Source organism: Pholcus phalangioides, unplaced genomic scaffold (genome assembly GCF_987345545.1).
Source record: "Pholcus phalangioides strain wild (caught in Gottingen) unplaced genomic scaffold, Ppha-v1.0 ptg000010l_1, whole genome shotgun sequence".
NCBI classification, from domain to species: domain Eukaryota; kingdom Metazoa; phylum Arthropoda; class Arachnida; order Araneae; family Pholcidae; genus Pholcus; species Pholcus phalangioides.
In genome coordinates, this window is record NW_028301603.1 from 32,941,462 (window position 1) to 32,952,934 (window position 11,473).

Genomic DNA, 11,473 nt, shown 5'->3' on the forward strand with positions numbered 1-11,473 from the left:
GTGGTCGCTATGTGGCGCATTTGATATGCGGAAAAATGGATTTTAAAGGGCCATCTCGACCACATTTGCTCGCATGCAAGACTCTTGAAAAAGTGGATCATTCTGGAATCGCCAGATTTATAAATGATTCTTCGCGCATTTTATGGCCGAAAAGTGATTCCTCCTGTGAAAACATCCTTGCTTTCATCAGTGATGCTGCCCCGTACATGGTGAAAGCTGGAAAAGCACTCTAAGTGTTTTACCCTAACCTTGTGCACGTGACTTGCTTAGCTCATGGGTTGCATCGCATTGCAGAAAAAGTTAGTGAGCTGAATGTGTCCGTGAACAAAGTCATTTCATCCGTGAAAAAAATATTTGTGAAAGCTCCATTGCGATCAAAAGTGTAAAAAGAAGCATGTTCAAACATCCCCCCGCCACCCGAGCCTATTTTGACTAGATGGGAAACGTGGGTGGAAGCAGCATTATTTTATTCTGAAAATTTTGATAATGTGAAAAGTGGGGTTGACTCTCTCGATAATGATTCGTCTGCCATAATTGCCGCAAAAGCGGTTTTTTCCAGTGAAACGCTGAGAAGAGATTTTGTCTCTAATTGTAACACATTTGTTTTGGTTGCCGAGCAGCATAACTAAATTAGAAACCCGGGTCTTTCACTAAATGAAGCCATACAGGAAGTAAGGGAAGCTCAAAAACGCGTTTTAGACATTCCGGATTCTATGGGAGAGTTCATAAAACAAAAATTGGAGATGGTGTTGGAGAAAAACTGTGGTTTTCGGACATAACAGACAATTAAAAGTTATTTGTGTGGGGAAGATCTCCAATTACCATCTGAAATTCAAGAATCAAAAGCCAAATTTTATAAATATTGCACCGTAAGCTTTTCTGCGTATAAGATTCTACTGCAGGATAAGAGACAGAGCATAACTATGCAGAACATTGAAAAGCACATCGTTATATATTGCATTTTACAGGAATTCTGCTACTTGACGAAGTAAGTTAATATTTTTGTGTAAGAATATTTTTAATTATTTCTTAATGACATGCAGTAAATCATATGGGGTTTTTCGAAAAATAATTTTTTTTGCGCGCGGAATTAGCATATTTTTTCTTTTTTTTTCTTTTTTAAATATGTGTTTTGGATTTTTATTGCATGGTTATTCTTTTAAATTGTAGGTACAATCAATGTAGCCAATTTTACTGCGTATTTTTCCATTTTCAATATCATATTTCGGTTTTTTAATGCATATTTTCTCTATTTTTAATGCATATTTTCTCTATTTTTAATGCATATTTCAACGTTTTTAAGGCATATTTGCATATTTTTAGTGCATATAATCCGGGCTCTAATAATAACCAACAGTATCATCTCATCCCCCCACCCCTAAAGGTCACTAAGCAATAGGCTTTCGTATAGACCACCTCGTTTGAATCAAGCCTGTTAGAATTTTTGAACTTACTTTTTTTGCTTATACATTGTATCGTATATACCGTTTTCCAAGTATGTAAATTCAGTTTTTATTGTTGGAATATCTTGTTTTCTCTCAGGTTGTACATTTTTCATATTTCTATTTTTATTCATTTTTTGCATGTAATAGCCGATATAATTTTCATCCCACAATCATGTTTTTATTAAATCTAGAGAGCTAATTTTTACCAAAGCCAGAGGTTTTTTTGCCCTGACCGTTAGTATTCGAAAGGGAGTCCTGGTTTCCTACATCTGATCGAGGATGCTATATATTTTTAATCTTGATCTCTTATTTAATCTAAGAATGTTGTTTTGTTATTGATTTTGTCATTTATTTTTTATCGTTGGCAATTTTTTTCCTTTGGCAAGAAACACTTTCTTTTGGCGACTTGAAAATTAAATAAAATTCAAGGATGAAATTTAAAATTAGACGGAAAGGGTAAAAGAGCGAGCACGAGGAAAATGTGAAATGGGAAAGAATGGTAGTGTGAACGAGTGAAAAGAAAAGAAAAATTCCTTGTTGTAGTTCGCCCCCTCTGCCGCTAGTGGCGCTATTTCGCTACCGGTTTTTCCATAGGGGTCATTCAAGTATTACGTAAGCAAATTTTTAGCCATTTTTGACCCCCCCCCCCCCCCTTGTCGGCAAAACTATGACCCCCTCCTCAGCAAAATTTCATCAGCTCTGAATCCTAGCACATATTGGTGGGATCAGAGACGTACACATGGGGGAGGGGGCATAGGGGCTCGTGCCCCCTCTCACGATCACAAATTTATTTTTTTTAAATTTAAATTTCAGAAGAAAATACCTTCTTATATGTTATTATAATCAATTCCTGTTAATTTCAATGTTATTTGAAGGCTATGAACTCAAAATTTATCTTTAATAAATTCATTGCGACCCACCCTCCAAGCCATGTAACGATAAATCGCCTGAAGGCCTTTGGCCCGCGGACCAAATATGACCCTGGGGGTTATCTGATACGACTTACCCTCCTCAAACCTGATTTTGTAAAAAATGAACAAAGCGGCACATCTACAGATCGCTTAGGTGTCCCGTGGTACAATTCCAGAATATTTAAGCGGCCCGTGGCACATTTTCAGATCACTTGAATGACCCGGGACACAGTTCCGGAACACTTAAGCGATCTGTGACACATTTAGAAATCCCTTGAGTGACATGTGACGTAGTTTTAGAACACTTAAGTGGCCCCCAGTGTGGTTCTACATCACTCATGTTACCCGTGGCACATTCTCAAATTATTTAAGTGATCCGCGGCATATAATTACGGATCACTTGAGTGATGTGTCCAGAGCACTTAAGCGGCCCGGACACATTTCCAGATCAGTTGGATCCGCGAAAAATTTAGAACTCACTAAAGTGGCTCTGTAGGGCACTTATAAATAGGGGGAAATGTCACTTCAAGTGCCCACAAACTATCGAAAATTTTTTCTTGTTTTTGGTGCACCGAGTAAGATGCCATTAAAAATATTTCGTATTTTCATAAAGGGTGGTGAATTACGTAAGCATTATCCAACCCCCCCCCCCCCCTTGTCATCAAAAGTCAGCAAATTGGAATTTTAATAATCGCCTAACTGAAGCGGGGCTTATACGCCACAGTGGCTCGTAACCAATATCATTTCAAGACCACTAGTTTACATTTTTCTTTTTTTTTTCCAGCATCGACAAGAAATTCGCTAAAGTCTTCAAAAAATACGCAATTCTTGAAGATGATGATAATACTCTGATGGAATGCAGGATTTTAGAACGGTGGCTGCGGGATGCGGAACTGGAAATACAGATATCTTCCATCGAAGTGGAAATATCTTGGGTTCACACCCACTAGTAAGTCGATCTCAATGTCTGGAATTTGGAAAAGGTGGAACTTAAGATTTGTTTTGAAACTCGAAAATGTAGTTGCCTCTTTAATCTCAATGGGAAGGGTATTAAATTTCTGAATGAGAAAACTGAAATGTTTTTTGAGTATAGTTTTATGAACCAGAGGTAGTGAATATGTGGAATTAAGGCGAGCAGATGTGCGGGCTGAGTTTGAGATTAAAGTAAATTGATTCTTCTTAATTATCATTACTGATCTATAAAAATATAAGTAACGTAGAGGTAGGATCTGGAGTTGATGGAAGAGTTCGTTAGTTGGAGTGTTATAATCAGATGTCAATAGCCTGATAATTTTTTTTTGTAGAGACAAAATAGGAGTAACATTAGATACATAATCGCTTCCCCAGACTGAGAGACCATACAGTAAATGAGAATGAAACATTGAGTAATAGTGGGTTAGCAGAAACGTTTTACTCACGATAGGTTTGAGATGATAAAACTGGTATAACACAAAACGCAATTTAGCTTTTAAATTATTAATCTGAGAAAGCCATTTTAGATTCTGGTCAACATGAATACCAAGGTATTTTATCGTAGTAGTTTGTTCAAGACGTTGGCAATTACATGAATTATAATTAATACAATTTGGTTCATGGAGTATTATGTTATGTTCAAGAGGTGGAATATTACGTAAAGAGAAATTAATAAATTTACTTTTTAGAAATGTTTAACTTAAGATTATTATTAATAAACCAGTTTTGAATTGAATCACTAATAATTGTTGTGATAAGTGGTTGATAATCTGTTCTAGAGTAGAGAATGACGGTATCGTCGGCAAATGTAATGATTTCACCATTTATTTTAAGATTACATAAGTCATTAATAAAAATAATGAATAATAACGGTCCTAATACAGATCCTTCGTGGGACTGCACAGATAATATTCATAAAATTACTGAAATGAGCATTACGTTTTACTCTTTGAGTTCTGTTAGCAAGATATGAGTGGAGAATGTTAAAACCGTCGCCTCTGATACCATAAGAATGTAATTTAGAGAGCAGAACTCTCTCTGTGATTGATACTATCAAATGCTTTTCTAATATCTAAGAAAATGCCTATAGTTTTTCGAGATAAATCAATATTTTTATACACATATTCAGTAAAGTTTAAAAGTGCAGATTCAGTGTTTCTTTCTGATGTAAATCCATTCTGATTAGAAAAAAAGAATTCACTGTGGTTTAAGAAAGAGTAAATCCTAGTTTTGAGAATCGCATCTCAAAAACTTTAGAGGTGGAGGGTAAAGTAGAAACAGGTCTATAATTGTTCAAATCAATAGAATTTCCATTTTTGTAAATAGGAATTGCTATTGCAGATTTTAAAGATTTGGGAAAAATTCCCCCTTTTCAATACAATTATTAATTAGAGTTGCCAAAATTTAAAGAATATTGATAGGAAAACTTTTGAGAATATTTGTAGTTATACCGTCAAAACAGGAAGCAGAATTTGTAAGTGAATTAATGATTTCGTACTGATCAGTAGGCATCATAAAGATAGATTTGTGATTAGTGTGTATATATTGTTTAAAATTATCATTTTGTGCCCGTCTATGTTCTGAAATATTCACGAAATGGGTATTAAAGTTATTAGCTAGTAATTGGGACTTTGTTTCTGAGGGCATTATTTTATTTATGTTCTCTGATCTAAGTATTTTATTAATGAATTTCCAGCGTCTAGCTGATGTATTGCAGTTAGACAATTTAGTAGTGTAAAAAAATTTTTTGTTAATTTTATTTGACTTTTGAGAAATGATGTTATATTTTTGTAAGATTGTTGAATTAATAAATCATATTGATACTTTCTAGATTTCAAGTAAACTTTTTGTTTGATCTTGGCCAAATTGACCAATGCAAGTGTAATCCAAGGCTTGTTATGTTTTTTGTTATTTTCTATATGAAGGTATTTTGTATAATTATTAATTACAGTTTCGAGTTTAAAGATAAATTGATCAAAATTCAGCCCTGGGGTATTTTTCGTAATTGCAAAACTGTAATTTTGAAGATATGATGAAATTCTGGTGAGATCAATTAAAAAAAAAAATTTTTACCATTAGCAGGTTTAGGGTTAGACAAAAAAAAAACTTTAACTTACAAGAGATTGGATAGTGATCAGTTAGGGTAGTGGTGAATATAGCTGAGGAGATTTCATCGGTTTTAATTGAACAGCGAATAAATATGTGATCAATGCACGAATATGAATGTGGCCTTGTAACATTGGAAATTAAAGGAATGAAGCCGTGACTAGAGAGCATATCCAAGTAATCAGATTGAATACTGCATATAGTATTTAAGAATATCAATATTAATATCTCTCCTACGATAACTACATCTCTGTGTTTAATATTTTTTAAAATGGAATCTAGTTCTTCGATACATTGATTGGGAGCAAATGAGTGGGATCTATACAGATTTAATATAGTGAGTTTTAATGTTTGTTCTTGGATTACAATCAATTCACCAGTAAGCATTGAAAAACCATCAAGTTCTAAAAATTTAAGAGATTTGTGAGTGTAAACAAAAATTCCCCCGGAGTTGTACTTTATATACAAATACAACGCCACAACAGGCAAAATGCCCAACGAAGTGGCTGAGAAAAAGATGCCCATAAAAATTCTCTACAATTTTTCTACATAACTTATACTTCTTGTATATACATCTTCTACATAACGTGTACTTCTCTACTAAACTACTAAATTTCTCTACAGCGAGTGAATAAATTATAGTCAGTGTATAAAGATTAATTTCATCCCCATAGACCCAAACCTCTGATAGCACCAAAATATGAATGTATTTCAATGATTGATTCAATAAAACAAGAAGTTGGTCAAAATTCGCCCTAACACTTTGTATGTTAAAATGAACTATATTTATCAAGAAAAATTTGTCATTGGAATCATTATGAATGAGCAAAAAATTATTAAATTCCTCCAGGGTGCTGATATCATGATATTTCAAATTAGCGCACATTCCAAAGGAATTTAAATTTATAAAAATAACTATCCATTAGCGCCCGGAAGGAAATTTGACAAGATTCCAATTCAAATAGAGTATAGATGTAGAAAAACTTTTTTGTAAACATGGGCAGAGAGAGAGAAGTGCGTGAGAGAGGGTGATTTTGGAAACTTTAAAGTTTTTGAACAAATTAAAATATCAATTGTGTTGCATTGAAGACGTAAACAGGAATTATATGAGCAGTGAAACAATATATCTATAATTTCATCAGCAATGTTTTGGACAAAGAAACATGAACAAAATCGGAGTGCATCCAGTGTGTACATTCTTATACTAGGGGTTTTATAAATGTTAATTAATGCAATTTAGATCATCGAGATGACTAATTTTGTATACCCTAGAGTCCTCCGATTGTCTCAAATATATTTTTCCGTTTCTTGTCCAACAAAACTTAAAATCATTATCAGTTTTAAATTTCTTTGCAAAATAGAATACCTGTTTAACAAATGGTGCCAAGTGCTCGTTGAAATAAATTGTGTTGGGTCTGAGTCGATTGTTTATCTCAGATGCACAAATCTTAGATTTACGGGCGATGTTATAGAAGATGTCACTGGATTTTTTGGTCTTGAACTGCATGATGATAGGCTTGATCTACCTTTTCTTGATGTTGGAACACGATGGATTATGTTAACGTCGGGTCCTAAGTCAATAATATCAAGTTTTTGCAGGATCGTTGACTTGACTTCATCCAAATTCTCATTTTCAATTTTCGGAAGGCCGGTAATTTCAATGTTTGATCGTCTCGAGTATTGTTGGAGATCGGCAATATCAATTAGAAGGTTTTTCAATTGAGATTTTAAAGCTGCGTTCTCCACTTCTCTCATTTTGTTGTTGTAATCTTGTACTTCTGATCGCTGATTTTCAACTATTGCTTTCAGTGAAGTTAGTTCCTGGGATTGAGTTGAAAATTGATGTGTCATGAGACCAGTCTGCCATTTAACAGATTTTCATTCTCTCGTTCTGCTTCCAAGTTTTCTATTATTCATTTTCTACTATTCATTCTCTTGATGTGCCATTTCTTTTTACACCATTCACCGGCATGTTTAGTGTTCAATAGAAAATGGTTTCCAGTTATGCATTAATTAAAATTACTTTGTCTTGGTCATGGTTGGTTATTTGATGTCAGATTCCAGCAAAGCTTATTTAGGCAGACGTCAACAAAAATTAACAAAACTTTTCTTTGTGTATGTGGTAGACACTCTGATAAAATGAAAATAATAAGGTAACAAGCTATCATCTCTCACAGCTTGAAAAATTAGCAGAAACATTTTTCATTCCCATTTTTCCTTTGGAAGATAGATGGCAACACTTGAACACATAACAAGTGCAACAATTAATATGAATTATCTTTTCGTTCCTTTGAAACCTATCACGACCATGGTCTAGACAAAGTAATTTTAATTAATGCACAACTGGATACCATTTTCCATTGAACACTAAAGCCGGGTTTTCCTAGGAGCAGGTTACCTGTAACGTAAAAACGCTGATTGGTTAAAAAAAAGTGAATTTCAGGTTTTTAACCAGTCAGCGATTTCACGCTGCACACACGCACCGTAGACAATTTTTTCCTAGGAAAACCGGGCTTAAACATGCCGGTGAATGGCGTAAAAGAGAAATGGCATATCAAGAGAATGAATAGTAGAAAATGAATAATAGAAAACTTGGAAGCAGAATGAGACGGAATATCTGTTAAAGGTGCTGGAAAATGAAATACACGGAGCAATCACAAATGAGTTAAAAATAGGGAGTGAAAACAGATGTACTCAGATTGCATTTTTTGTGAAAAGGAATCAAAGGAGTCTAATTTTTTTTTTTTTTTGGAAAAAATAGCTGGTAACAGTGATTAATAGTTTTTGTTGTTGATGAGCTGCGATTCGCGTAGTTTGACCCCATTTTATGCGTTTTCAGAAGCCTAGGCATCGAATTCTGAGGAGGGTACCCTCAAGCTAATTACCTCTGGGGCCCTAAGAAATAAAATTGCAGGGAGGACAAATGATGTCATCGTAAAGTCAGCTTCTATTGCGACATAACTTTAGGGAAAATTTTGTTTTTGATGGCAGATGGTGCAGAATTAAAGAATTGACATTTTTGTAGCAGAATGCACCAAACGAGGGGAAATTGTAGCAGTTTGTGGCAGATTTTTTTTTCCACTCCTGTAGTTGAAACACAGACACAAGACGTTTAGGGCAGGGTTTTCAATCCTTTTCACTTCACAAGCACGTATTGATTTATGTTTCCAATGAGCGTCTGCACCATTGCATCTTGTAAAATGTTTACATTTAGAGAACCAGATTTCACTTATTACTGAGGAGGTTTTACATGAAACCGCAATCTAAATATGCTAAAAACTCCTATTTTTATGTATTTTCTAGCGGGGACGAAAAACTGGATGTCGAGCAGGTAAAAGATGTCTTGAGGGATTTGGAGCAGAGACTGCAGATAAAAGCTTCAACGCTCAAGACCATCCTGGGCTCCATCCCTGCACCCGGCGTCAGCCGCTTCCTTGTATGTGTCATTCTTTTGTAAGGCCGGTATTACACTATAAATGTTTCATAAAAGTTCATTTATAAAACTTGAAAAATGCAACCAGTAAAGGCATTGGTTGCATTTGCTCGAATTTAACCTATGAGCTTTATCGGTTGGATTTTTTAAGTTTTAGAAAAGGGATTTTTTTAATCAAAATTTTATAGTGTATAATGCCGGCCTAATATAGATTTTCTTTTTTTTTTTTGTAATTTTCTTTTTTAGTCCTAACATTAAGAGACCTGGTATCTCATTCTCTGGATCACTTTTGACGTCACTCATGCTTACACACTGCAAGTAACTATTTCAGGCTCACGCACATACACATGTTCGTACACTCTTTTGGTTGCTCACTAACCTAGTCTCCCCCACTTTTTAGGTCACTCTCTCTTGGTTATTCACATGCTAGCAAACACTTTCAGTTACTCACTAATAGTGGCGCATTTATAGGGAAGGGGCTTAGCAGGCCATAGCCTAGGGCGGCAAATTAAAGGAACGCGTATCCAAGAAAATTAGTAGGATAGCAGAAGGCCGGCAAAATTTTGGGTATTTTTGTATAACCCTAAATAAATCTTTCTTTCTCTCTTTTTCGGTCTCCGGCAGGGCTCAGCGGCTGCACGAGTCACAATCAGGATGATGCAAAAAAAAAAAGATGAAGATAAGTGTCCATTGAAGTTTCGAACATTGTCTCCTGTTATTTGAGTAAAAAGAATATATATTTTTGTATTTTCAATTATTCAGTTGTCTTTAATTATAGTCCAGTTCATTTTATTCATAAGGTGGGAGTAAGTTTTTAGTTGGTAGAATCATCTTTTTAGATTAAATTTTGCATTGACAGAGATGGGACCTGCTTTGTCGATCCCTAAACAAGTTGGCGAGCCATCCAGGATTTTCGATTTTAAGTTTTTAAATTAAATAATTTTATGTTTTTAATTGAAAAAAAAAACAAGTTTTGAATTTCCCAATGAAATAAGTTTAGATTTTAATCGGAGATATTTTATTTGAAGAATTTCCATCATGGGAAAGTTCGACAATGAAAGCCAATTAGAAGTTAATTCACAAAGGCGGTAAACTCTCTTAAAGAGGAATTAGTGAATCAGAGTGAAATTCTAGATAAATTTACCGAGCTTGGAGAGTTAGAAGAAAATCTAGATAGTTCGATTCTCTAGATGAACTTCGAGACTTGGAAGATGTCAGTGATGTCATCTCAAAAGAATGATACCACGGAAAGGTATATAGGTGTGTTTATTACCATCAAACGTTTGGTAAATGAGGCATTACAAAATGCCAGTCCAGAACAAGGCAGAATCGGTCCTTAGTTTCAAAAGACGTACTCGGTATAAATTGACAGAAATTGAGCTTAAAAAGTTTGATTAAATTATTTATTTCATTAATGCCGGAATAATTTCTTTCATTATTGCTGGAATGACATTTATCGTTAATGCTGAAAAAATTCTTTCATCAATTCTTGAATTTTTCTTCCTTAATGTTCATCTCATGTGTTTGTCATGCATAACAAATACAGTTCCTACATTTTATCATTTTACAGGCCAAATTCAGATTTGATTTCATTATTTTTACACTTCTGTCTTATTCCTTTCTCTAGAGACGATATAATCCGAGAAATTCACGGGGAAAAATAATTCCTGTATGTTTTGTGGATTCATGAAAAAAATTTGATAGTTTTCTCTATCGAAAATATATCAATGACAACAGTGGTATAAGCTAATAGCACGAGGTAAAATTCGACGGACCACCAATTCACGGCAAATCATCAGTAGGGTAACCGCATGTCCCGTATTTTACGGGACATTCTCGTGCTTTCACGTAAATTTGACTGTCCAGACTTCATTTATGCAATTTTAATGTTTATTACAACGAAGCTAATTTGAATTTAAAATGTTTACTGAAATCGTAAATGAAGGTGATTTTTTATAAATCATAAAATATTTTGATAATTACCTTACTATAATTATTAAATTCTCATCTCGCGTGTTTGCCACACGCTCAGCATTTTTTCGGTTAATTACAGTTCAATTCACCGCGATTTCCAATATCCCGTCATTTCTCTCCCCCTTTTCAGAAATTTTAACACAGTTTGTATCGTCCCCCTAAACGTGCGCAAAAATTCACGTAATGGGAAGAAGCTGATTTTTTCCAGTTAGCCCTAGCACCGAGAGAATAAAGAGGACATTGGTTTCAATAAAATTGATTCTGCGTGTGTATTTAACATATTTTCAGAAAACACATTATTTAAGTGAATGAATGAATTTCTGAATAACTTTAAAGAAACAATTTGCATTTAAAAGCCAATACCTTTTGCAAGATTCGGGCAAGAGACATTTCTGACAATTCTATAATGTAGAAAAGCAATTTCTCATTGACTTAACGTCGTTGCATGAATGAGGTCGGAAAAACATCTGTCGAAAATCGAATATTCTTTCCAAATATTGCAAAAAATGTCCTGGTAATGGAGGATATTTGAGGCTTCTGCTCCACAAAACTAATAATATTTAGAGAATAATTATTCCAGTAAAGAAATCATCAATAAACAGTTGTTTTGCGTTGCTTTATCATTAGAAGAT

General features: G+C 34.4%; 1 protein-coding gene across 1 annotated transcript; it reads left to right on the forward strand.

Moving 5' to 3' along the window:
* Positions 1 to 622: 622 nt before the first annotated feature.
* Positions 623 to 9,621, forward strand: LOC149081314 (uncharacterized). The gene is made up of 4 exons (XM_089237322.1): positions 623 to 988; positions 3,141 to 3,305; positions 8,738 to 8,870; positions 9,492 to 9,621. Exons 1-4 carry the CDS (start codon positions 924 to 926, stop codon positions 9,588 to 9,590), a joined length of 462 nt encoding a protein of 153 aa, XP_089093448.1. The 5' UTR covers positions 623 to 923; the 3' UTR covers positions 9,591 to 9,621.
* Positions 9,622 to 11,473: the final 1,852 nt, after the last annotated feature.

What these genes read in the sequence shown, in the direction of transcription:
- LOC149081314 (XM_089237322.1), top strand. Translation starts at nt 924, where the DNA reads ATGCAGAACATTGAAAAGCACATCGTTATATATTGCATTTTACAGGAA. An exon ending in GAATTCTGCTACTTGACGAA is followed by an intron (nt 989 to 3,140) that starts GTAAGTTAATAT and finishes TTTTTTTTCCAG; the next exon opens with CATCGACAAGAAATTCGCTA. An exon ending in CCGGCGTCAGCCGCTTCCTT is followed by an intron (nt 8,871 to 9,491) that starts GTATGTGTCATT and finishes GGTCTCCGGCAG; the next exon opens with GGCTCAGCGGCTGCACGAGT.